This window comes from Rhea americana, unplaced genomic scaffold (assembly GCF_003343005.1).
Source record: "Rhea americana isolate MKP2758 unplaced genomic scaffold, rheAme1 scaffold_54, whole genome shotgun sequence".
Taxonomy (NCBI): domain Eukaryota; kingdom Metazoa; phylum Chordata; class Aves; order Rheiformes; family Rheidae; genus Rhea; species Rhea americana.
The window spans coordinates 950355-977851 of NW_028186690.1; the positions used below are offsets into that span (position 1 = coordinate 950355).

The window sequence follows — 27497 nt, forward strand, 5'->3', positions numbered from 1 at the left end:
CGCCGCTTCCGGCGCCCCCTCCGCGCGTTTCCGGAAGCACCCGCCTCCTGGCTCTCGTTCCCCCCGCCTACTGGTCAGGAGCCGCGTGTATCGCGTGACGTCAGCGGAAGCGCGCCGCCGCCGCCGGAGCGGAGGCGCTTCGCGGGGCCGGCGGCGCGCGGGGCCGGGCGCCGGCGCCATGAGCCCTCGGGCGGCCTGAGCGGAGGCCCGCGGAGTCGGGTAGGGGCTCGCTCGTCCTCGCTCCGCGCGCGACCCGGCGCCCCCACGGGCCGCGCTCTGTGTGCGAGCGGCCGCTGTGTCGGCGGGGCCCCGCCGGCGGCGGAGGGACAGGCGCGGGGGCGGGGGCGCCGCGGGCGCAGCTCTGTGTAAAGCCTTTGTGCTTCCCTGGGGCTTTTATCTCTTCCGTAACGGAAGGGTGGGGAGCGGGGCTGTGGGCTCACTGTGCTCCTTCGCAGGGGTTCAGAGGGATGGGACAGTGACGGCTCTGTGGCTGTGCTGGCGGGGGGAGGAGGAGGTGACAGCAGAGAGGATCTGCACAGAGGAGGTAGCAGTTTATCGCTGTGCAGCAGTAAGGCAAGGCTAAATAAGCAGTTGGTAGGATCCGTGCCAGTGTAGAGGAACCATTGTTTAATCTAATTTACCACTCAGTACTTCTATACAGTATCTATTACTTCTGTACAATTTCAGATAACCTATAGATTCGTAGTTTTAGTATCAGCTTGCAATTAACAGTGCTCTGAAGCAGAAGCACTTTGTGTCAGCTAGGGTTTTTAGGGGGAACTGAGCTTTCTAAGTGAGCTGCCTGGTCCTGCCATTTGTAGTTGAATTTCTAGGTTAAACTAGACCTGACTGAACCACACAATTTTTCAGAACTGCCTGTCTCCAGTATGCTGGGAATCTGCTTAGAAAGGGAGCCTAGTTAAAGCTAATATAGTCCTTGTTGATGGCCTGGCTATTATATCTTGTTGTCCCAACACTTTTTGTATTKAGATGGAATGTAAGAGTACTGCTGATTCAAGTTGTGGATCCTCTTAGTGTATATTCCTAACTTGGACAGATTGATAGACCTCGCACTCTTTCTGCTGCTATTACCAGCTTTATTGACCTAATTCTGATCCTRTTTAATATCTTCCTCTTAAGATCTAAGTAACTATGTAGAGGTAAAACTGACTCAGTTCTGATAGTTTATTACTTGTCCCTTGTGACAAGTAGCATAGCAAAGAAAGGAAAGAAGCATAGCAAGTGATTGATTGCCCTAGCCTGGCACCAAAGCAAACATGGATTCCGTTTCCTCCTTTCCAGGTGTTTGGTTATGACCTTGAGCCAAGCTCATAATCAAGTTCTTATACAACTAATTATATTTGGTTTTKGGGGTCTAAACTCTGATGATCTGAAATAACAAATCAAATATGGAGTTTTAAGCATGAAGGTTAAAAAAACTCAAATTGATTATTATGAGTAAGCAACTCAGCATGTGTTGAGTAAATTATCTGCAACTTATTTATAGTTTAATTCATTAAGTCACTAACTTGACTTATGCACTTACAAACAGAAAAAGTTAAAAAGCTTAAGTCGAAATGTTGATGTTAAGGCATTCTTATGTCTTGCTGTGTTAAGACATAAAAGGTTTGGCAAATTCGGACTCCACTTGATACCCAGTATATCTTTCAGGAGACTTGATCATCATCAACATATGCCAGAAGAATGGCTTTGTTTGGTTTGAGTTGCTGGATAATACAAAAAGATTAAATTCAGAAAGTGATAGTAGTAAGAGATGACCCCATCCCCCAAATTATTATGTGAAAATGATAAATGAGGAAGGATTAATACTACAGCTTTGCTGATCGTCTAATGGGAGTTGTGCTTAGCCCTAGCCCCATGGGGACATTGTACTGGCTTCCAGCTGATGCTTTAAAGGTAAATATCCAAGTGATACCTTGAAGATTAGGAAATCCGCATTGAAACATTTGTTTTATACGTAATGCTTCTGTTTTGTTGGAGAGCTCTAGTGGGATGTAGAAACCAGGTTTTACATGACTCTTAGGTGAGTCTGCTGAAGCAAGTAGAAAGCTCGGGGGCTTTTTGCATTTCCCCCCACACCCTTTAGTCAGCCGRTGAAGTGAAACCCTGTGGAGCAGAGAAAATGATGACCAAGGAGAATATAAGGAAAGTATTAAACTTGGACAGACTTACGAAATTATAAAATTCCTGAAGAAAAAGGCACTGGAGCCTTGTAACAGAAGAGTATCTCTTCTAGACAATTAAAGCAAGGATTGGATTTTTATTTTATTTTATTTTATTTTATTTTATTTTGCAAAGCTGGAAAAAATTGGACTAATAAATGTGAAACTGGTATGGAAAGTTAGCGTTCATTAATGACAGGGGAAGGGGAAGTCATTCATATGACTTTGGTGCTTTGTACTCTACCAGCTGTAGTGGCCTCATAATGATTTCAAAAAAGGAGGGGGAAAAAAAACTATGGCTTAATTATGACAGAGTTAAAATTCTTACGGCTTGTGAGGCTGGGAGGAACTGTACCAATAGCTGGATCTAAAATTCCACTTACACCACCATATCTACAACAAATAGCCAGGGATCAGCATTTTAACATGCCTAAGATTTTTGAGACTGGTGTTAGTAAACTATTATGCTTAAATGTTAAATGCTTAAATGTGAAAGACTTAGTAAGGACAACCAGGTTTTTGTGGAGACCTGACTGAATGCCCAAATGTTGCAATTTTGCAAACCTGTCTGTGTATCTACTGGCTTAAATGAGCAAAACTATTTATAAGGCATCTCAGTGCCCCGTTAGTATTTGCAACAGGACAACTCCTGCAGGTTTAGGGAAGTATTCTTGCCTGGAGTGGTAAATTTGAAACTTAACATGAGAATGGCATGAGTAGTCTTACTTTACTTTTTATTAAAATTGCATCTGTTCAGTGAGTCAGATATTAAAAGTAAATGACAGAATCCTGGCATCATAATACTAAACAATACAAGTTGCCAAGAGTATTTGGGCAGTCAGAGAAGCAACAGTATTTCACTTGAGTTTATCTGATGGACCAGAAATGAAGCTCAGCCTTAGTTGCCTGGAGGCCATGATCCAGGGTGGAACTKTTTTAAACGTGTTAGAAGAAGCCGTGTACAGCTGAAAATGGCAATTCTGTAGTTTGCAGTCATAATAATTTCCTACGTACTGAAATAATTGGCCAGTAATAATCTTCATGTGACATGTCACCTTCTTTTTGGAGGCTTGCACTGCAGCGTTGTGGGGCATGCAAGCTTACTGTTCTAAGTTGTGCTGCTCTCCCTAGCATCTGTTCATCAATATGGGATTTGCTTGGTCCCTGATGAGATGCTGCTGTAGCTTCTGTTGTCTTTGAGGCAGAATAAATTGCCATGTATGGCCATGTGAGGTCCACCTCTGCTTCCTCCTCTTCTATTGCAGTAAATTAGCATTGGCAACATGCCATAATGCAGCACTAAGATTGCTCTTACCAGCTCTGTTGTGTTGCACTATACATCTGGATAACTGCACTTAGGTGATCTGTTGTATGGCTTATTGCCAAGTCTATTTGGTTACCTTTGTCAAAGATGTTAATGCCAAGCAGCAAGGATTYAGGAGTATGAGTCCAGTATATGTAACACCAACTACAGTGTATCGCTTTTGTTGCAAATTTTCATTTTGTTTTCATTTGCTTAACCTCTATGTTGCCATTTTTACTCACGTGGAAAAACACAGTTTCTGTAGATGGGAAGACTGAAAATTCAGTCATTTAGAAACTGCTACTTGAGATGCAGTAAACGTGTCAGAAAAGAGAAGCAAAGCATTTKGGTAATCAGTGTTTACTGAAAGTGTCATGTCTTCAGAATGCTGAATCATGAAACACTGGAAAATAACCACAGAGAGGATGATATTAGTTACTTTGGCACTTCAGACTCCCCATGTGAGAAGTCCCTTAACACATCTGTGCTGTGAGGAATATTGATTTCTAATACTTTGGTTTCTTTCATCCCTTCATCATCATTCTCTACTTGCATTTTTTAAATGATTTGATCTTGCTGAAGAAGTGATTTGATCTTCAATAAGGAGGCAGTTAGGAATCAGGTGTTCTAAAAGCTGGAATAAGGCTGCAGGAAACTGGAGAAGCAAGGATTAATTGGATTCTSTAGGGAGCTTTGTACTACTTGGCATGCCCTCTTGTAAGGGCTATGCTTTATTCCCATCTTGCATTTTTACTCATTTAACTGTTGGACCAAGCCATGGCTACAGGATGGATCAGAGGGAAGAAATGCTTTGCATAGACTTTTGTACTACTTAAAATGTTGGAAGGATCCAAACCTGAGAAAAAGTCTGCTGTTTTTCAAGTTAGTTCAGTTATTCATTACCTAGCATTATCTAACCTGCATGCAGTTGTAACACAGAATGATTAAAATATTTTTGAATTGATCTGTTGTATCTAAGCATATTCTTGGCTACTTAGTCTCAGAGCCTAAAAGAGGTTAGAAAATAAAATAGCTTCAAGATTTCCCYGATTCCTACTGGTAGAATTACCTATTCAGAAGGAGGAGTGACTATAGGGGAGATGTCTATAATCAGCTCTGCAGATCTGTGGTTCCAGAGTAATGTAGAAGGAGGAGCAATAGGTTCAAGACTGAGGAAATACTGCTTTAGCAGCTGGGCTGCACTTTTCAACCAGTGAGGTTTCCCCCAYACCCCCCAGGAATTAAGACTCTTGCTTTAAGGAAGCTTGTTTTCCTTAACCAGATGTGGTTTATTCTATRTTGAATACAGCTTAACTGTATAAACTTGTATAAAGGATCAGATCATGCAAGTACTTGAACAAAGGTCATTAATTTCACATACTGACTAGATTATTTAATAAATGGAAGATTACATGTTTCTTTCTTGAGCTAAACCTGTGTTTACTGCACAAATCACCAGAAGCTTGTTTTAAGTATCCTAACATTTCTGTTTTGTCATGACTTACAAATTGATTAGGAAAGAAAAATAACACTCTTCAGACCTTGAGTGGGAGTAATGTAATATCTGTCTGCTATACAACATGAAAAAAAAATGCTGATTTTATGTAAAATGATGAAAGGACATTGGAAGCTATACTTTCCCCAACTTTATGATGACTGAGCTATATTTGAAAAACAAACAAAAAAGCCTGACAACTGCTTTTTTAATGGATTGCTTTGTTGAATATATGTAATTAACTCCCCTCTCTCTCTCTCTCCTTTCATCAGAAAAATGAGTGGTGGCTTGGCACCAAGCAAAAGCACAGTCTATGTGTCCAATTTGCCCTTTGCTCTGACAAACAATGATCTATACAGGGTAAGCAATCTGTTTTAAGAAGTTACATCGTTCAAATTAAAATTGGTGACAACTATTTGAAGTGTAAATGCAACATTAATACATACCTATTATTTACAGTGAAGTTTGTCTTACTAAATTTATTTCTAAAGAAAATGCAATAATCCCTTGTTAAATCTTTTTATTTTGTTCTGTATTTCAGATTTTTTCAAAATATGGGAAAGTTGTCAAGTAAGTGACCTGATATGTCTTGCTATTTTTTAGCTTTGATTTTAAATATTTAATGTCTTTGCTTCCCTTTAATGTCTTGTGCTTTTTATAATTTAAGTGTGAAATGTGGCACTGTATTGAAGTCCTGTTCATTTTTTAAAAAATATAAATTTAATTTAATGGCTGACAGCTCTTGCAGTTACATGCAAAATATGAGAATATTTGAGTCGAAGACAAGTACTGTTTTGCTAACCACTTTTCAAGAGCAAATACAATGTTATATACCAGTGGTCTTTTCTCTGAAGTAGTCAAAACAGTATTTTTTTTTTTCTTCTAGTAAGTGTTGTTCCCCTTCCTCCCTACCTCTCAACATCTGTGTGGATAACTGAAAGAGTGGGAGTTTCTACATACATGAACTAGATTTTACAATTATCACAAACTAGTTGCCAGAATTTCAAACTATARTTCCTTTATTTGTGCCTCTGGAGGGACTTTTTGTTGTGACTGTTTAGTATTCCATTCCAGATTAAGCGCCATTAAGAAAATAGCCATATGTTTAATACATAGGGACAATAGTTGTAGATATTTGCCTCTACCAAATGATAGAATAAACATTATTTTAAGGAATTTGCTGGGGATTTTTTGTTTGATTTTTAGTTTTTGTATGTGTTTGACTTTCTTTTAACCAGTCAGAATAGCTAGATTTTTAGATTTGTTTTCAACCCTCCACCAGCAAGCATCAACTCTAACTTTTAGCAGCTGCTRTAATAATTTGTGAGAGATAGAGCTAAATTCAAAGTTATTGTATTCTCAGCAGTGTAATTCAGTTGACAAAACAGCACAAAATGTCAATCAAAATACAGCTTTAGAAAAACAAACTTATTAAACTGACTTTGAGAAGAATAGGTAGGTAGTCCTTAGGTAGGACTCTGGCAGACATGAAGTGACCAGTAAAACTGGGCTGCTATGGTCTTTTTGTTTTCAGGGTGCGGCTCTTTGACCTGGCCTGGTCTATTGCTGAACTACTGGTTTAGAAAAATCCTGAGCCAAGTGTTGTAGTACTGTTGGTGTTTAATAGATATTAAATGATGGACCTAATGGACCTATTCTACGTATTTGTTACATCTGACCTCTCAGTTATTCTTTGGTAAGGAGTTCCACAATCTAAATATGGAACTATTGGCAGATATGGCCTGTTGTTTTGGCTTTTATTCAAATAAAGAGGATCAGAATAGCATGGAATATTGACTGTATGAAGCATTGTTTATTTGAAAGGTGTCAAAGCAGCATCTCTTTTTTTCCTTTTTTTTCTTTTTTCTCTCTTAACTAATAGCTTCTGGTGTTCTGTTGGCCTTTTTGACTATCATAGAGACTGGAAATGATGTTTTCAGATGCCTTTGCAGAATAAATCGTGTTCTGGGTCTTGTGTGAAACACCTAATTTAGAATTTGCACTCTGTATGCATGGTTGTAGTTGTTGTGTTGCGTACTTGTATTATTTTGCAAAAATTACTTACTGTTGCTTAATTTTTCCTGATATTTCATCTCATCATTGCCAAAAGTAAAAACTGAACACAAAAAGTCATGGAATTATCATGAATAATTTTTGTATCTGTAACAAAACTTTTACTYAGCTGCTTGCCATTTTGCAAGCTGATGTGACTCTGTTACTGTGTATTCAACCAATGATTCTGTTTCCATGCGAAAACAATTAGTTAAGAATAAAAATTTGAGGATAACCAGCACCGATTAGCTCCTGAGAAGATCTTTCTAATARATAGCTTGATATCTGTTGAGTCTTTGGTGAGAGACATTGCAAAACTTTTGGGAAATTGAAGTGTTTCAAAGATATCTAGGTCGACTTGGACTTGGGCTCTTTTGAGGTGTGACTTGATTCAAGTGGGCAAAGTCATGCCCACTTGTTTTCCTTACTAAACTGCTTACCTCAATATGTGCTGATGCTATTATGATTTCAGCTAGTTCAGTAGAGAAATCAAATTTATTAGGGCTCCAGGAAATKGCTAACCTGTTACAAACCTGGCACCCTTGTTTCTTTCCATTGTTGTGCTATTAACAGGTACATTAAATACCATAACCARAACTTTAACAGTTTCGTATTATTCTCCCGAGAATTCTAATGGAGCTCTAACATAGCAAAGAAATTAATAGAATTATTCTAAAGTTGATGCTTCAACTTAAGGCGTTTGCTCAGACACATCCTTGTGAGAGAGCATCTGGTTTAAAAAAAACAAAAAAACAACTGTTATGAAATCTATCTTAGTGTGTGAGTGTATTTGGGGGAAATAAATTGAGCTTTTCTGCTAAGCTTTTATTTTCTGAACTTTTTAATATGTAGATCATATGTTACCCACACATATTCTCTCAGACCTTCTGTTTGTGAAGTGTGGGGSGTCTTATTTCTTACATTGTTGGGTTGCCTTGTGGTTGAACCTCTTTCTGCTAGTAGTGGATACAGAGAGGACGTGGAGAGTTCATTTTCTACCTTTTAACATGCACTTTTATTTTTAACTTATATGAAGACTGCTTCTCTTGGTGTTTTTCAAGAATAAATAAATTTGGTATAAGATTAAAGAGCTGAGGTTAAGTTTCTTTTTCCCTACACCTCCTAGCATTCTTTTTCTTTGCCTTTGGATTTTATGGCGTCTAAACCTTTTTTAATTTCTGTATCTGTTACTAGATATGGCACTGCAGCTGATGCTTCCTATGTTAGACTGAAAATTTTACTTCTTATGTCCTGTAAAATAACAAGCTGTAGATTTCTGACCACTTTGGATTCCAGTCAGAGATCCTTGTAGAACAATACTGCAGAATATCTTGTTGTTCCGCGTGCTGAATGTGTTTAGTTAGTTAGTCATACCCAAACACAGAGTTCTCAATTTGGATATAGTTCAGTACACTTTGTTTTTCAACAGTATTAGCAATGGCCAAGATTACTCTTTAGTTTTAATTTTACTTCCAATATGTGTATTTCCCTCCAGTTATGTCATCTGCATATCTAAAGATGATATTCTCTATTCTTTAAGTCATTCAAGGAATTAAAGAATGATACAGAATTCTGAAAGATTCCACAGATTTTATAAATTATCCCCCTTCTGCCTGTAAGCATATTACTTACTTACATAGCTGTTGTTTTGAATTTTTGTCTAATGAGCATTTCTGGTTTTATATAGCAATTAGGAAAATGTATTTAACAAAGCCAAGATCTCATTAGGATCTATAACTAAGGAAAAAAAAATCTCTGAAAGAATTTTAGCATATCAATAATGCAGTTATATGTTTTCAGAGTTACTATTATGAAAGACAAAGATACAAGGAAGAGTAAAGGAGTTGCCTTTATTTTGTTTTTGGATAAAGAATCTGCACAAAACTGTTCTCGGGCACTCAATAACAAACAGGTAAGTTAGGGAAAGTTGTTACAGCAAAAGGGTTGGGTTTAGAGCTCCAAAATACTTACTTATCTCTTTTTCCAATTTGCTCTAGTTATTTGGAAGAGTAATAAAAGCAAGTATTGCCATTGATAATGGAAGAGCAGCAGAATTCATTCGCAGGCGAAATTACTTTGATAAGTCTAAGTGTTATGAATGTGGGGTGAGTAAAACCAAAAATGGACACACGTATTCCAATTTTTGACTTTAAGTTTGTTTCTCCTGTTTGACGCTGCTAACCCTGCGTATTATAGGTTCTTCTTGCTGCTAGTATTATCAGCTCGTGTAACAGTGAGTTCAAGAATGATAGTACCACTTTTTTCTCGTATTTGGGGTTTTGAGGGTGAGGGGAAGATATGTGCTTGTAATGATTGTGTCACATGCTGATGAGAAGACAGCTGAATATTATCAGTACAATGCTGTTAGAGAAAGAAAGCCTTCTAATCTTTACTTCAGATTATTTGCTTTTACTATATCTTTGGGAGTTCATATGTCCGGGGGTAAAAAGAAATTGTCGGAAATAATTGGGTTTGCACAAAATAAGTGGATTTTTTTGTTGTTGTTTTTCTCAGGCAATTCCTTGTTTGTCTTGAATATAATATCTTAGATGTTTGAGATTTGGATAGTATTTAACACCAAATACAAACTAGAATTATTTAAATCTCCATTCCTTACGTTGTTGGGAGCAGAAATGTTGACTCATTTCTTATACTGTTAACACTGAGGTTTATATCTGGTCTTTAACATAAATGCACTCTAGTGTGTTCAGCTCTTGCAGCAACAGAATAAAATTTGTTTCATTTATAGTGTTCTGAATTTGAGGCTAAATATACATGTCACCACCAGTCACCTTGTTTCCATGGCAAATTTATAAATAAGAATTGCCTTCTATGTACTAATACATTTATCTTGTTAATTGCTTCCATCTTTTTGCTATGAACAATGCTTTGTTAACTTTATTATATTAACTTTCCTCCTGATTTGTTTCAACGTATAATTGTTTGTAGTGGTTTCTGTTAACCAGTATTCCTTTTTTTTCTCTAAGGAAGCAGGACACTTAAGTTATGCTTGTCCTAAAAATATGCTAGGAGAGCGGGAGCCACCAAAGAAAAAAGAAAAGAAGAAGAGAAAGAAAATAGTTGAACCAGAGGAAGTGTATGTATATTTATTTACACACTACTTCTAGGTAGCTTTTTTCATACTGAATGCTTAAAATAGAAGTTTATGTGTTTTTTCTCTTTCTGTGCGTTGAAGTGAGGAGGAAGAAGAAAGTGAAGAGGAAGGCGAAGACCCTGCTTTAGATAGCCTCAGCCAGGCCATAGCTGTTCAGGTGCGAAATCAAAGCATTGTATATTTATTTCTAAATGCCTTGCTTTTGTATTTGTCTTTCAAAATTAGTCTTACAGACTCTAAAATGCACCTGCAGGTCTGTCCATTATGTAGCCGTCAGGATACGGTGCCTGACAGAAGTTGTAGACTATAGTTTGTTTCTTCATGTTGCAGACATATTCAGTCTTCTAGTGTTTCACTGTTATCTGTGCTTTTGAATTGAAATTCTTCATCCTTTCCTTCAAGCATTTTCACTGCTTAGTTCCCTGTCATATCTGCTGTGATGCTATATTAGGTTTTTGGTCCACAAATCCCTTTTTACCCTGGTAACTGAGCGTCCAGACAAACAATCATGTCTGAATGAACAGGTATGTCCTTTGCCCTCGCTTACTGAAGAAAAATCTTGAACACCTTTTTTTTGCAGCACTTCCTTTACCCAATACAATCCATCACTGTCTTCAGTAGAACCTTTTCCTCAGGACATGTTTAATGCAGCTTTTGTTATAATGATAGTCTGACAGCTGTATTATTACCTTCTTTTATCTTCTGTACAGACTTTTGTTTCACTGCACAGAGCAAGCCTGAACTGATGTACAGATTTCATGGCTCCCTAATCTTCAGCTGTTCCTTTACCCCTTTAAAAAAAAGTTCAGTTAAGATAACTTTGTCCTTAATATAACTGAATCAAGGTGAGAATATGTGATCTAGTATGAAAAAAGTGTTGCAAATACACACAATTATTCATCTGAAAATACTCCACCATTGGAAAATATAAATTGTAAGTGACAAATAAGCCAGGAAATACTTCAGTTTCTTTCATCCTAAGTTTTTGATTGGGAAGTCGTGTGTCTGAGTTAAATTAAATATTTCCTATTTTTACTTTCAATTTTGTAATTTTCACATCACAGAGTATGAATGAACACCTGCAAAAGGCAGGAGGTAACTTCTTAGTAGAATAACGCTGCTTCAATAATGCCAACTTGTAATGCAATGTAGAATTGGCTTCAAATTTCAATTACTCTAAAATTTTGCAAGTTTACCATGTGCATACAAGTCCCCCTTTGAAAAGCAAAGGGTATTGCCTGTGGCCTGCATTGGGTTCAGAAGACATTTTTACTATTTGCATATGCGAATGACCTTCAGAAAAGTTTTTCCAGTGCATTCATCAGGCAGTTTATCTGGAAATGGAGGTAAAGCCTTTGAATTCTTCTGAAATAATTCAATGCATGCTAATAATTAGCACTATGATCTGTAATGCATCTTAGTTATTCTTAGTACTATCTAATACTTTCCATTCTTTCACTGTAGCAAGCCAAAATTGAGGAAGAGGAACAGAGATGGATACAGACTGCAGGAGAGTCATCAATTTCAGATGATTCAAAACGTCCACGCATTAAGAAAAGCACTTATTTCAGTGACGAGGAAGAACTTAGTGATTGAAATAATACTATTTTATATACGTGTGTGTATGTATATATGATGTACATTTTGTAAAGTGCTACAAGGATATACGTAATGCAGGTTTGTCTTGGGTGTTGAAGACGCTTACTAAAAAACGCGTAGCAGTTCTGTTTTCCCTTCAACACTCATTTTTTATTTCCCAACACAAAATTTTTGATCTCTCTCTCAACTTCTGCCATCAAGGCAACTGCTGAAGATAATAATGTGTTTCTAAACTTAAATCCAGAGAAATGTCTGGGATAATACTTCGTATAGTTAGTGTCTATACCTGAAACTGGGAGTGAAATCTTTTTCATAAGAGGAACTCTGAGTTCCTGTAAGGATCACTGTGAGCACTGCTGAAACGTTATGTATTGGTCAGTTAAGAGCCTGTTTGAAAGCAGTGCTGTAGTAGTACGTGAATTTTGCCATAGCTCCTCTGCCTAGGGCTGATTTTCAGCCTCGATCATTTAGTAGTCTTTTAATTGTTTATGCAGTTATATAATAAAATACTGTCTTGTAAACTTGCTCTGTGAAATTATTTTAGACTAAACAATATAGCCGTCGGTTTTCCAAAAGGTATTAAGATGTTAGTTTTTCTATCCTATGTGCAGTTTTAGTAACTTGCTGGAATCTAAATACAGACTTARTAAGAGGGGCAAGTTAAAAGTGCACTAATGATTAGCTTAATCTTAAAATCTTCATACTTAAGTGTTTTTTTTAAGAATGATGTTTCTGTTGCTCTTGCAACAGAAAGGCCATATCTTTTAAAGATGGGAATGTGCATATATTTTAATATTCTGTAGTCTAATACTTGAAATCTCCCGACATAATAAGGGCACTGTTTCTCCTGACTGCAATTTTGGTGCCTAACCACGGTCATTATGGTTCTGCACTGACTTTAAATGTACTTATATCTAACATAGTTATAGCTAATCATATCTACTTTTTAGACTGAATCTCCTGACAAAACCTGAAGGGCCTATAAGGTTTCCAAAGTGCCTGAAAGTTAACTCTTACGTATGCTTGGAACTGTTGCAGTCTCTGAGTGAAGTGTTTTGGCACCTGTCTTGCACCTAAAGCTGTTCAGGTCTTTCAAATATGATCTCTAAGCCTGAATCTCTGTAAGATTCTAGTCAGACATCCTCTCGCAAGCCTCAGACACACTAGAATTGGTACAAAACACTGCAATGGTTATCACTCCCAAAAGTACAGGTGGGTGGTGGTCGTGATAACCTTTTTRTATTGGCCATTTTGCTCAAAGTCAAACTTTTCATTTTTAGGAGGTGCAATATAAAACACRTTCACACTTTCACTTTTGGCAGAAGAGACCAGCTGGCCTGTGTTTCTATTTTCAGCTCTTCCTGTTGCTTATCAAGACTTGGTTTTCTTCCAGATATAGAAAATGTAAGTCTGGATATTCCATTACACATTCTCAGTTAATGCCAGTTTACATTTAAATATGTAACTGGATGACTGTTTAGACATGAGAATAAGGTAATGAAGTGAAAGGGGTTTTTTTTCTGTTTTTTTTTCTTTTCTTCTCTGTACTAACTACTCAAGACACAGAGGGGTGGAGATGTACTGGGCTTTATGTATAGAAAAATCTTAGTCTCAATGTTCCAAAGAATGTTTTTACAGCTTACTTTATGACTTTCTGCTGAAAGCACAATATCTTCAGGTTAGTATAGTATGAGATTTTAGAGAATTTCAGAAAGATCTCTTGATACTGGGTAGCTGGGTTCTGAAGTGCCAAATGCAATTTACTACTAATAAATGCAAATCACTGCACATCATATGTGTAATAATTAAGATCATTTTTCTACAGCGAAGAGTTCTCAATTCTGGTAAGAAAACGTTCTTACCGTCAACATATATTCTTCTCGGCAAGTGCCAGGCTATTGTTCCATGGTAGTCAGAAAAGCAGTGGTTTTTTTKGTTTTTTATTTTTTTTAAGAAAAGAGTGGGAGAAGAAATAGAGAGCAAAAGAAAAAAAAGGTTATGCTACTATTGCGAACCATGATTTGTCTACATCTGCAATACTGTGAAATAGGATAGAGGACAATTTGACATCATCCATGACTTTGTTCTGGGAATATTTGCTAATTCATAAGAATTAAGAGGCATTCAATGAAGTGATCAGGCAGTGAATTTCAACAAACTTTTATTTCAACACACTACATAATTTAGTAGTGGAACTCATTGCAATGGGACTTTTTTTCAACGTGATAGGGTCAAAATAATTGGACTTTTTTGAATAATTATGATATTCCACAAATATGGTGGCTTAAATATAATCTACTCAAAAATCTTAAATTAATACCTGTAAGTGTGCAATATACAGATTATCAGTCTAGAATTGCTACATTCTCATGTGCTTTTCATAAGTATTTGCTACTGCTGTCTTGTCAGAAAAAACAAAACTGACCTTCGTTCTGACCTAATACAGCACTTTTTCAAGAGTTTCAGTAGCTAAAGCGGGTTGATATATCTTTGTATGCTGCGGCTTCTGCCTCGCTGCTTTCCCCCCAGGAAYTGCTTTTGTCAGCATGAAGCAGTAGCTCAGTCCAGAGTATTGCAGCTGACCTGGTCTCACTTCTCCRTGCTCCTTTCTTTGAGTGTTAAAGTCACTTGAAGAGGCGGGYGGTACTGGAAAAGAAGCAGATTAAAATAAGCCTGCTTCTGTGCAGAAYTGGCACCTAGAGTTCTTTCCTTAAATCATTTTTAACAGTTTTCTTTATACTGTTTTTACTTTTATTGATTAGCAGTGCTTTATACCTATAAAAAAGAAAGCGCCTAGTGCCTAAAACAAGACCCAGAGGGCCTTTGGAGGAGKGAGATACTTGCACTGGTTCAGGGACCAAAGTTAGAAGTACAAGTTCCTATTCTTTGTTGACAAGATACTTTATTATCTTTGGGTGGGAAATTYAGAATGCTAGCGTTAAATAGCTATTAAATTAGAGAGGAAGAGTACCTGTTCTGCTCTCRCATATCTGAATTTGTTACCTGAAGCAATCCCTGATGCAACTGCCTCATTCTGGGAAGAAGGCCAATGCTTGTCGACTACCTCTCGGCCTTTGAATGCCAGGGGAGTTGCTCCTGTTTGTGCCCACCTTGACCTACACCAGGCAGCGTGGCTTTAGGTTCCTATCCGAGCCTGATCAGTGTTTAGAGGCTAGCTGGAACGTTAACTTGGATTTTAGAGCAGGCCAATAGAGTACAACTATTTTTTAAAATATGGGTGAGAGAGAGGTGCTTTTGTCATAGTTTGGTATTTTAAAGCACCAGCAGAGGCATCTGCATAGCCATATTATCAAAAGAGAGAAGAATAAAAACCGTCCTGTAAAACACCTTCCTGTTATTGCCAGACAAACTGCAAGGTTTTGTGCTCTCTCTCTTTTTTTTTTTTTTCTTTCTCTCTAAGTACTTCAAAGCCCCAGCTTAGCCTAGCAAGCTGCATGCTGTTGTCAGAGGATACTTAATTGACTATGATTATGGAGGAAATGATTTTAAGTGTCAAACAGATTTTTTTTTTTTTTTTAATCATGTCAGAAACTTGGATCTTTCTGCAAACATCCACTCGTTATATTGTTGTCTTTTGTATTTTCAAAACAGAGCCTGAAAATTGTCAAGATATATTTTTTCTGGATCACAGGACTTCTTGTCTATTGAATTTGCTAGTAGAGTAGTGTCTCAAAACACACTTGAGGGTGACTTTTATCTCTCTTTGGAAAAAAAAACGGGGCTATGGAAGGGTATAGGAATCTTAGTTTAACTGGTTATAAATTTATTACTTAAATTGTACCTATGAAGCACTTGTTAAAGCATTGCAGCTATAAGAAATTGGAAAACCRGAGTATTTTAGTCCACTTTTAACAGTCTCCCACTATATTCTTGACATATTCAGGTTACTRCACTCAGCAGAGCAGTAGAAGGGGCTGTAAATACAAAGAACTACATGTAGCTAAATAGGTGATGTCTGGAACAAATTGTAAACACTCTGTCTTTGGCTTCTGGGTCACCCTGCTCTCCGGGATAGCCCTCTGTTAACCTGCCGAGGTGACTTACTGTGCCAGGGGAGCGTGAGCTGCCTGTGCTGTTCTGGGTGTAGTCTACTGAGGCACAAGATACTGAATTGCTTAGAAATRGGATTAAAAAGGGGGGTTATGAAGTGCTACTGTGAACACTTAGAGGTATTAGTATAACGAAAAAAAAAGCTTTGTTTCCTGTTTTTGTTCTATCTGGCCTCTCCAGTGTCATCGTAATCATGTGTATCTTTATATTTCCACTATTGCTCATTTATAAAAATATAGACTCTTCCAGCTATGTTATCGTAAAATAATGGTATTAGAGAGTTGATTGCTTCTTACTGGTAGAAACTGAAAAACTGTTTTTAGGTATTCTTAAAATATTCTTACTGAACAGCTTTGTTTATCTGATGGATCATACCAGGGTGAATTTTCTCTGTAGCTATTGAAGGCTATATTAAAAATTACTACAGTGTTCCTCCTTCAAAGGAAAAGGTGTAAACCGAAGGGCTTAATTTCTCTCAGGGGGGTAGATGAGATTCTTGTATCTATCCTGGTGTTTGGAAAAAGTAGTCTACAGAAAAGGGAGGAAGTCTAGAAGTCTGAGGAAATTCTGTATGTAGTAGAAAGTAGTGTTTTTTGAAGTTGTTCGTTCGAGTTTAATTGATTCTYTGTGAAATAATGTTTCTTCAGTGTCAGGCTAACCTTGACCTTGTTGTATATTCTGAAAGCCAAGGTGTCTACTTATACAAGTATTTAATGGATGTGATAGGTAAACCAGAAGGTAAAGAGTTATAAAAATCACAATAAGATACGATAAAAGCATGTGCGAAAAACTAAGCCACCAATGTAGGTCACAATGGCATGAAAAAATACCTGAGTTACTAATACGAGAACTTTCCTATCTGATTAATAGGATGCTCCAGAGAACCAAATGCAGCTCTGAGATTATGAGCCTATCAAGGGCAACAACTGCAAGCCTGCATTAAGATGAGCTGATCCATGAAATTCCAATTTTATCAGTATGCAGCTAAAGAAAATTAGAAGGCTTCCAGATATAGATGTTGCATCAAGCTTGATGCAGCACAGCACAAACTCTCATTTGGTTGCAGGGATAAAGATGCATGATTTTAACTGTTTATGTGATAGCAGAGAAAATCTGTATAAGCTTTCCACCCAATTAAGAGGTGCTGCTATAAAAGGAGAAGGGACTCAAAGTAGAACCAAAAGGGCTATTAAGGACTGAATGGATATGCTGTGAAGTTTCAAAGCACTGAATTGTGTTATTAGAGTGAACAGGCTAGAAATGCTTGTAATACTTYGTGCTTAATTGAAGTGTGTGTTAAATCTGAAAATTATGAACCTTTTTGGTGTACAAGTCTGTGGCAAGCGCAAATGCTCAAGGAAGGGAGAGGAACTAAAAGAGGATATAATCCTACAAAGGACTCCATTTGGAATGCCCTTGATGTGTGGATTTGATTAGGTGGCAAAGAGCCATCTGCCCATGATGCCTGGAGCCATAAGTGTGCATATAAATTGGAATGACTTTGCAGCATATGGCAGGTTAGGAAAGATGAGAACATGCAGTACTTGGACATGATGGTTTTGAGTTCATGAACCATGTATCTGAAAGGAGTGATTCTAGTCCTTGAAATTACGTTCTTTTTTTTTTTCTTTCTTTTTGAAAATACAACAGCTAAAGATTTATTTTCATCAGCTGCATGGTAACTCTCTGAGAAGGGTTTTTATGGTGGGAGGCTTTCGTAGGAAATCCTTAACAGAGGAAACTCAGCTAATTAAAATCTGGAACACTGTTCTGCAGCAAGGGTGGATCCTTTGCGAGTCCCATGCCTGGGGAGTCCCAGAGCATGCAGGGCCCCAAAGCATTATTCATGTTCATATTTAATTTAGCTAAGGCAGTTGGAGACTGTCCAGAATCCTGTCCCTTTGCTGCACAATTATGGTCAAGTTCACTATAGACTATGTGAGTTCAGGACAAAGTAGCCTTTGCAGAATTTCTACTTTTTCCACCTTTCTGTTACTTCACTGTGGGACTTCTTACTATATTGCACACATGTTTTAGGCATACAAATTGTTAAAGGACTGCAAACTACACAATATGTTGTTATTACTCCTACCAACTTATTGCCAACAAATTTGGTATGGTGTTTTGCTCAGGATTTCATATACGTAAAATCATTTAAACGTCTGAAATGGAAAACTGGTTGTTGGGGAGATGGTGAGCCGTCTTGATTTGAATGTTGTACGAGCACTGCATGTAGATTCCTCTCCTCTTTCAAGGAAGGGCAAATCAGTTATAATTATAGCAGCATTCTCTCAATATATTACTTGTGATTCCTAGGGGTGGGAGAGAGGAAAGAAGGCACTAGGTAGGCAGGGCAGATAAATGAGTAAGCTAAAGGTCCATCCAGAATGAGTGTGTATCACTTATGCTAAATATTTTCTGGTGTTTGTACAGATTCACCACCTAAGAGTACTTTAGGTCAGGATTTATTAGGATTAAACTAATGTGGCATCCCAGGTTGGTGTACATAGGTGTCATTTCTAACTGGAAAGAKTTGATTTAAGTATGACTCTTTCAGAAGCATAGTAAAAGCACTGGATAAATTATTTTAATGCAGATGGGACTTGTTAGACCTTCATGTTAAGTTATCTTCCTGCTTTAACTGGCTTCTCCTGGGGACAATGACACATGTATGTTAGTAGAACAATTTATTGTGAACTGTTTTTTACATAGCTGATATATTTAAATAGATTCTGACATGAGGGAAGGACAAATAGTTAACAAAACTGATTTCATGGAAGTCTTCCAATTCTATGAGAAGCAGACCTGAAATATTATTAAAGATGTTTATAATCAGCCAGAGAAACTAATTTAGTAGGGGAGAAATCCTTGAATTTCCCTTAACATCTTAAAAGTCTCAAAACTTTAGTTGGCCAAAAAGAGGTTTTCTTGGTCTTTTTTAGCCCCAAACTGGAATGCTTCCTATCAATTCTGTTGCCCATTAATATGGAGACAGCTTAATATATTAGTACATCCTGGATGTTCAGCAAAGGTCCTGCTCTTTGCCAAACCAGCTCCAAAAAATCCACAGTTTAAAGACAAATAAGTTAAAGTTAGAATAGACGTTTTACACACAAGTCATCTGTAGTAACTGTAAGCCTATGTTTAAGAGGGGCTTAAATGYAGACAGCATAGCAACTTTGTTTAAAATATTATGCTTGGGGGGAGGATAAAAAAGACTTCAGAAGCTTAAAAAAGAAAAAGAAGAATTGAGAGGTGAGACTGAGAACACTGGAGGAACAGAGACCAGCATCAAAGTAAGGAGAAAAGAGAAGAGGTAAAAGATCAAGAAAAATAATTGTGATCTGTGATTATGATTGTTTTTAACATTAATTCCCCTCCATTTAAAGACATATAGGAAGTGAGTGATTTTATATACTGTGGTGAACATTTGACTTCAGCTTTGATTTTGGTATCTGATTTTCTCTGGTGTTGAGCTTCATAGCAGTATGAGAGAGATTTCCCAGTAAATTCTTTGCTTCTTCAGTTACTGTTCAAGAACTCTTTAGCCAACAAACAACCTTGCACCTGCAGGGTGTGCCTCASTGTAATGCATGATGTTTGAAAAAAAGAAAAAAACTCTTTCCAGCTATGTCATTCTTTTAGTTACTCTGTCCTACTAATTTTCCACTTTTCCGGTCATTGATTTAATTTGATATCTAAATAAGGACCTAAGTTTACAAGTAAAGTAGTCATTCAAGTCATATTTCCTTTGTCAAACTGCCTAAAATGCGAGTTCAGTTATCACATTCATCATCTGTCACGTTTAGCCCTTAAAAAAAGAAATTATCAGAAAAATAGAAAATGTTTAAAAAGGAATGCAACCCTAGCAGGTTAAGTAAGGAACTAATAGTACAAGTTCATCCCATGATTTGTTCTAAAGTTTTTGATAATTGATAATGAGTGAGGAACAAGTCACTCCAAAATTTGCTGATAGTTGCTTGCTTGGAAACTTTCCTCTGCCATCTCTGTTTATCTCTCTTCTTGCAATATGATTGTTGCATAATATAAACAACCTAAATTGAATTCACTGRGATGATTAAAATATATATGATCATCATTAACTGAATTATAGCATAAAAAAAAAAAGCAATGAATCACACAGGCAAATGTTTGCTGCCACGTTTGATGACAGATGTATCAAAAACAGGCTTTAGCTGATGAGACAGCCAACAAACTATATTTCAAATGTCTAGGCATAGTCTTTTGAAGAATACACATATTAGTTTCATATTTTCCTCCAGTCTGAATGGTAAGTATATTCATTCATATCTGATTTTAAAGATATATTTTGCCCTATAGTATTATGATCAGCAGTGGTTTTTTTTGTTGGGTTTTTTTTTGTTTGTTTGTTTTTTTTTTGCTGTTGCTATCTTGAAAAGTTTATTAGCTGTTCCATTATTTTCTTCTTTAATTCTTTTCCCTCTCCTGTTCAAGGATTAAAGAGTTCTTCATGGAAATCTGCTGATGTTTGGCAGACATGCTTATTTTAGGAACATATTTTTATTTTTAATATAGAAAACAGTGTGAGTGGGAATTTTTATTACATCTTGATATGATTTCAGAGATACTGTCTTAAGCTTACTCAGTTCATTATTCATTGTACTTTAATTCATTTAGAAATAAGTATTAATTGATGGTCCCTTTTAATAAGAATAAGCCAACCAGCAGAGCATTATTCTGTATTTTGACTTGTATTTCTATAGTTCCTTATTCAGGCTATTCCGAAATGTTCATATATCTTACTAGTACCACTACATGTGAATACTTATTTAGGGAAATTACATTTCATCTCAAAGAAAAGACTCATAGGAGGGAAGTCTATGAGAGACTCAGAGAAACCTCAGTAGACTGCTGTCATTTACATAGCACAAACGGTTTCATTCAGGAACAGGTGAGTCATATGAAGTAAACAAGCCACCTTGCTGAGGAGAAATCCCACATCACCAATCATTCATTCTTATGGGTTTCCCAACCTATTTTTGTCATCTAAATAATGTGCTCAAGTTGTACTCAGTGAAAGGAAAATTGACTCTGTTAATTTTCAAATAGTACCACAACAGTAGGAAGCAGTAGGAAACAAGAAATTAAGAGCTTACAGGAAACAATCAAAAGCAAAAAAAATTCTTAAAGAAGCAGTGATAAAGACATTACTGTAAACTATCCTAAAATGGGATAAAATAAGGAGTGAAATAAGAGGCCAACTTAGCTAAACCATGAGCTCTTAAAAAGTGTTAAAATGTAAAAAGAAAAACAGAACCTAAATTTGCTAACTGTAATTAGCACAAGGATACAGAGACAAAATCAAAACATCAGCCAATCAAATGAGAAACAAGGAAGTGTTGGAAGAATAACAAGAAAGTAGGATATGTTCATGGGGAGGATAAAATTCAGGGCTCAATTGATCCACCCTTCAACAGGGAGGAGTTCTCTGTGCATAAGCTGAAAAGGCAGAAGTATTTAATTCCTGGTGGAATCAGTCTTCGCTAATCAAGTCAACTGTAATGCCAGCAGCGAAGTATCAAGATGCAAGCTGCAATAGGGAGAGAAAGGTTTAGAAAATACTTAGATGCTTTTAAAATAGCTGGGCCTTATGGAGTTTGACCCAGAGTACATAGAGGCCCTAGGCAATTTTAGGAGTTGTCTTTGAGAATTTGCATTTACAAGTATAAATTTAGTTCCTGTTCAACAACCGAAAAAAGAAAAAAAAAAAAGAAAAAGAAAAAGATGGAGCTGAGAAATTCTAGACTGATGCTTAAAAAAAAGGAACAAAATAATTGCGTAAAGGCAAAGGACAAGAAGTAAAATAAATGTGGACTGTAATAAACCTGATGTCTTTCTATGTAAGGATATAGAATTTACAAGTAAAAGAGATGTGTTAGATATTCTATATCTTGAATTCATTAAGATTTGTGATACTGTCTCGTATGACATACTAATGACATGGTCTAAATGCTGCTGGTACCCTGAATGCAAATTTTTTTGGAAAACTGTTCTCAGTGATTCATAGGACAGACTGGTGAGAAGTACCGAGTGGGGTTCTGCCAAAATCTGCCCTGAATGCAATACTATTCAATACTTTCCTTAACACCTTGGATGATGAAATGGAGAATATGCTTGTAAAAGGTGCAAATGACAAGCATCACATAGGACACCAGCYGTCCTGGCTTTTCATCTGATTCTGCTGAATATTGAATGGACATAAGAATAGATCTTCCTTTTCTGGCTGTTCCTAAGCTAATAAGCTACCTCTGGTGACCTCTGTGAGTACCTTCTGCTCAGCTCTTGCTTCTCCTCATGCATTTTCCACTCCAGCAGGCTTCTGCCCTCTGCTCACCRCTGCAATTACCTGGGCAGAGCTGACCTGTGCTCAGGGCTTCTCTTTGTCYTCCAGCGACAGTGGCTAGATGATGAGGAACTAAGCAGCATCTCTAGGCAGACTGTGTTAATAAAAGCTTTTCAGAAGAAAAATGGGCTAAACCCCCTAAAACTGATTTCATGTAACTGACTGTTTTCTTGGCTGATCTAAGTTTTCAGTAAGCTTTCTTTACCAGAGATGCTAGGCCTCGTAATGGTCAGTTCACAAGCAGCTTTATCTTTMATTTTTCAGGGAGAGATCCTTTAAAGCTGGGAGAAACTGGGGGTTTTGGTTTGTTTTGATCTCCACAGTCCCTCTCTAGCAAAGGAAAATTCTCTTTTCCTTGGAGGCAAGTTATAAGATCTTCAAAGCTAATAACTGTCCTTTGTCTTTCAAGTGTATGTTGAAGCCTGGGGCCACAGACTTCTTCCTGCTTGTACCTCCTACAGCCCCCAACAGGCTCCGCTATGCCTCTATCTCTGATGCCAATTTACATTGCTATCAATAATATCCCATCCCGCGTTTATAGAATACTTTACTGTTCTTAGATTGAGGGCACCCCTATATTTGTCTGGGTCTATACTCCTTTGTAACAGCAGGCTGGTGCTTTCTTTGATGAAGCAGAGAGAGGCACCCATTGCCAGTACACTAAATGCCCAAAGCTGAAATAAAAATTCTCAGGGCTTAGCTGAGTCCAATTCTCTTCGATCTGTCAGCATGGAATTTGTCAGCRTGTGGGGGAAAGAATGAAAGGCAGACGCTTGAGCACAAATAAGGGACAAAAAAGGCTCTTTAAATGTATTTTTACATTCAAGACTTTTTTGTTAATTGGAAAGGGAGTCTTACATGTAATCACCATTTAAAGAGGAGGCAACTGCAAGCAGTTTCCAATTTAGATGCCAAGAGACAGTAACCCTGTGCGAGGTATTGGTCACGTTCATAAGATTTCTTATCTAGCTGTCTGATGCTATCAGTCTCCAGTCCCTGCAAATCCGGCGACCCTCATTACACGGACATATCGTGAAGTGCTAAATAACAATGTGGTTAGACTGATGGAGTCAGTGTCATAACAATTTTGCAGTCTTCCCTTTATGTTTTCAGAGCAATATGATGAAAATTTCCAGGTCCTGCTTCGATAGATCACAGCTTATAATTACAGTCACGTTGCATGGGAACGTGGGCACGCTGCTGGCTAGGACAGAGAAAGAGACAGACAAGATCGAAGCCTCCCCGTTATTTTTTCCCCTCTTTGACTGTGTTAATATGTGCCTATTTTAGGAATTTTGGTGGGAATGTTTTTAAACCTCTTTCCTTCCCTCATTTTTATAGCTCTGGAGGCTTTAGTCATTCCACTTTATTTCCCTTTTAATCAATTTTTCTTTTGTTTGACCTTTATCTATTCCCACTGTGTTCATTTGACTGCACTACSTTATTCCTTTTCCTCCCTCGCCACTGTCTCGGCTTTCCACCCCCTCTAACTCCGAGACTTCTTGTGTCTCCACCTCCCTCCCTAGAGGCAACCCCTGTCATTATCACCTCTCCTTCGCTCTTCTGTTCCCTGACACAAGCGAGAAGTTCGATGACACACAGCTTCCTGCTCAAGAGGAGGCTGTTCCTGGCCAGCCTTTATTTATTTAATAACTCCCYGAACAATGGTGCTTTACGGTTTATTGTAGAAGGCACAAGAAAGAGAAATGAAGCAGTGGTTTATTGTAGAAGATACAGAGAGGAAAATGAAACAGTGGTTTGAAGAGCGGCGATGTAGATCTGTGGATGTAACYGCCGTGCCTGGGTCCTGCCCAAGCTCCTTCTGTACCATCAGGTGTGATAGCGTCATGGAGTAAAGGGGTCTGGGTCAGAGTTTGACAAAAAGCTAAAGCRAACTTTTGAACACTTTGCACCAGATCAAAATCCCATAGTCACATAATACAAAACACTGATAAAATCACTCTGGAAAATTAAACGTTCAGAAAAAAAGGGGGGGGGCTAATTCTGTGATGACAGGTTTTATGACAGATCAGGTATTATCTATTCTCAGCTGGGTTTTGTTGGCTCTCCCTCAGCTATCCACAAATCTTTTGTTGGTCAGTTCTTGGCCCACATACAACAGTTATGCCCCAAGCAAAGGTGATTCCTTTAAATGCAGGCTCTCAGCCCATTCCTTTCTTTCCTGTAGTTGCTACAGTTGGACCTCTACAGCCAGAACCTTTACTTTGGACCTTGCTTTAGTACCCTGGACATCTGCATTGCCGTAGTAGCCAACGATGTGGCACTGCCACCTGTGTAGAGCCCATCAGATACCATATAACTGTCATTTGCCTTGAGTCCTATCAGCTGTGATCCAAAGTAGATCCTGGATCAGAAACTGCTCAGGCTCTTGGGAGGAGCTGCTGGGCAGTAGTCCCTCAAACAGYATATGATATAGTATATTGTGTCATTGCCATGGGCATGCTTAAAGAAGAGGCATCAGAAATACTTGACTAGTGGAGCATCTAACCAAGGCTTTGAAGAGGGCCTGTAAGAAGTCCTAGAATGCTAGTATATGGTTCACTTGCTCAGGGATGTCTTGTTTGTACCATGGAGAACTTGACTGCGGTTGGTGTGGGAGTGTGGACGTAGTTTGTGAGTACAGCAGGGGTTTTGTGGCACAGCCCACAAGCTTCYCTTCTGTAGGGGCTGCTTCCACATCTCCAAAGAGGGATACCCATGGATGATGACTGAAGTTCTCTGAGAGCGGCGATACGGGTAACAGTGGTAGCGGAGGGGTAAACAAGATTTCCTCAGTTCACAGCCACCCTTGAAAATGTCTCAGGCTAACAGGCAGACTAAATGAGGGACAACCTCCTTGGCAGACATTTTGCTTCCTTTTTTCATGATAGGTTTTATTTTCTGGGCAAGCTGCCAAGTAGTAGTTTTTTTTCCAGCAGAACTGTCCAGTCTCCTCAAGCTATCCTGCTCCCCGACCTTTCCGCAGCAGAAGAGTTCCCTTCTCCAGCCTGTCCCACCTCATCAGGTTTGACAAGGCCATGTCAGATCTCTGACTCACCTCAGGGCCTTGGTATGTGTGAGACTACTTCTAATCTCTTACTTTCTGCTTGCTCCCTCTCAGAAGGTTCCCCACTGAAGAGGTACAGATTCATTCACCTCACACAAACAGAAGCTGTTTATTTCTGCCAGAAAAATCTTTTGGTGATAGGTAGCCAGATGGGCTCTATGTCCATTCCTTGACAGTTATCARTGGTCATAAGTATTTGACTTAAGCGACACTGGAAATAAGGTGACTGAGTACATTTTCTGGTGAAAACTAGGCCTACTGAGGCACCTGTGTGACCAGAATGTTTTCTAGTGAGTTACTTTTTTTTTTTCGCTTAGGCAGTTAATTCCACATGAAGTGCAATTTAGGTACCAAATTTCTGATTATTTACACAAAAGTAAGAACTGCACAGCTGACTTCTTAAAGAGCTACTCTAGAATCTCCAGGTTCATTTAATCTCTTAGAAGAAAACATCTTCTTTTCCAAATAATGCCCTTAGTTTAGAATCAGCCAGACCTTTTCGAGTTACTAAACAAATGTATCTAGACAATGATACAGTGATTGCCCACAGGAAGATCAAGGAAATGTTCTCTCTCCAGTCATGTTGTATTTACCCCTAACCTCCTAGGAGTGAGATAGAGCTGAAGAGAGATATTACAGTTTCACACACATGTCCAGCTCTGTACCTTATGTTACCCGTGACAAGAAAAAAAATACAAGAGGAAAAAYGCTAAATATGTTCTTCTAAGAGACAGATGCCCTGGAGGCAGAGATGCACAAAGCAGTTCCCACAGGAGAAGAATAGGATTAAAAATCTGGATAGTTTTATAATGATCTCTGGTATGTTTTTATTGTTATGATGTAAAAAAGCTATTTTCTAAACATAAAAATGTGAAATCTATCTGATGCTAAAAAGCAAAGGAGTGAAGACTACATAACTTAGAAAGTCAGAAGATGAGTGTGGAAAGAGTCCTACATAGCTTCATCTGGGCATATGATGTTTTGAGAAAAAAAAAAGCTGACTTTGAAGGAATTTTAAACATATCTCGTTTCTGAAGTGCACGAATTGCTTTAGGCATTAAAGAAAACTGCAACTCCAGCTTCAGAGAGGGACAGACCAATGAAAGASAAACTAAAAAGCCTGAAGTAAAAAAGCCAAAACAAGTGGGGAAGTAGCTTATGTTGTCTTCAAAGACTGTGTTTTCCCAGTATAGACTTTGTGGTCAACATGTTCTCCTCCAAGAGCAATGCACACCGYACTTAATCCAGTATAACTGCAGGCTGCCACCAAAGACGGCCGTCTTTCCCTCTTCATGTCCCCACTCCCACGGGTGTTCCTGTTCTCCTCCTTGCATYGCCTCGAGGGACTATGCAACTTTAGGGTGAATCAGCTCCACTGATCCAACAGAAGACTAATGGGTTCTTGGTGCGGTAGTTTTCTTTGGGCTGTTCAAATGAACTGGGCTGGAGGTAGATGGGGAGGGAGGGGGAAGAAAATGATTTTTACCTCTTTACCTCTATCAGCTTCAGCCAGAAAATTTCTGACTGTGGTCGTAGACAGAAGGATTTCAAAACTGGTAAAGTGCATGAGGAGAGCTGTTCTTTGTCCATACGCTGATCGACCAACAGGAAAGGTCTGGGGGAGGAGGAGGTGACAATAAAATGGGTTGGAAGTGGCAGAATTCTGAGGGGTATGAATGCTAAGTGTATGGGTTATCTGGAGAATGGGAAACCACCATGTCAGCCCTTTTTGGAGAACAGAGGGAGCTGGACTCATGCATTTTCCATAATMTAGTGACCTAGGAGAGTTTTTACTGAGGAAATTAAAATCTCCCTTAGCTTCAACCAAGGAATATTGTTTTTTTTTTTTTCATTTGCTGCTGTTCACATATTTGCTGCTGATCACAATCTAGCAGATGATGTGCTGTGAAAGGTAGAGGCAGCATAAAATGCCTTGCTGAATAATTGATCACATCCCTCCAGGCTATGTCAATGGATGAGTGCGTATGCCAGTTAGGAAGACTGTGTCCTCAGCTAATGCTCTTAATTGACAAACACTTGATCTGAATTAAAATAGTGTGTTTAAAGACATCTTATTTATGTCAGAAAGGTTTTCATATTTGTGCTTGTTTTTCTGATTAAATGTGGGCACATTTTCGCCCTTTTATTATTATGGACATTTGGAAATGGACAGTTAAGAAACAGTGGTGTAAATCTTGATCACACTAAAGCAATGGCAAAGCTCCTG

General features: G+C 38.1%; 1 protein-coding gene across 3 annotated transcripts; it reads left to right on the top strand.

Annotated features, from left to right (window-relative positions):
- The first annotated feature begins 100 nt into the window (after positions 1–100).
- Positions 101–12268, top strand: ZCRB1 (zinc finger CCHC-type and RNA binding motif containing 1). 3 transcript variants are annotated; one of them, XM_085318513.1, is made up of 9 exons: positions 101–219; positions 1672–1917; positions 5254–5341; positions 5523–5551; positions 8834–8945; positions 9031–9138; positions 10021–10130; positions 10230–10305; positions 11613–12268. In XM_085318513.1, exons 3-9 carry the CDS (start codon positions 5258–5260, stop codon positions 11742–11744), a joined length of 651 nt encoding a protein of 216 aa, XP_085174639.1. In that variant the 5' UTR covers positions 101–219; positions 1672–1917; positions 5254–5257; the 3' UTR covers positions 11745–12268. The 3 variants fall into 3 exon arrangements, with proteins under 3 accessions (XP_085174639.1, XP_085174638.1, XP_085174640.1); XM_085318512.1 differs by lacking the exon at positions 1672–1917 and having other exon boundaries at positions 102–219; XM_085318514.1 differs by lacking the exons at positions 101–219; positions 1672–1917; positions 5254–5341 and adding an exon at positions 6516–6677.
- The last annotated feature ends 15229 nt before the right edge of the window (positions 12269–27497 follow it).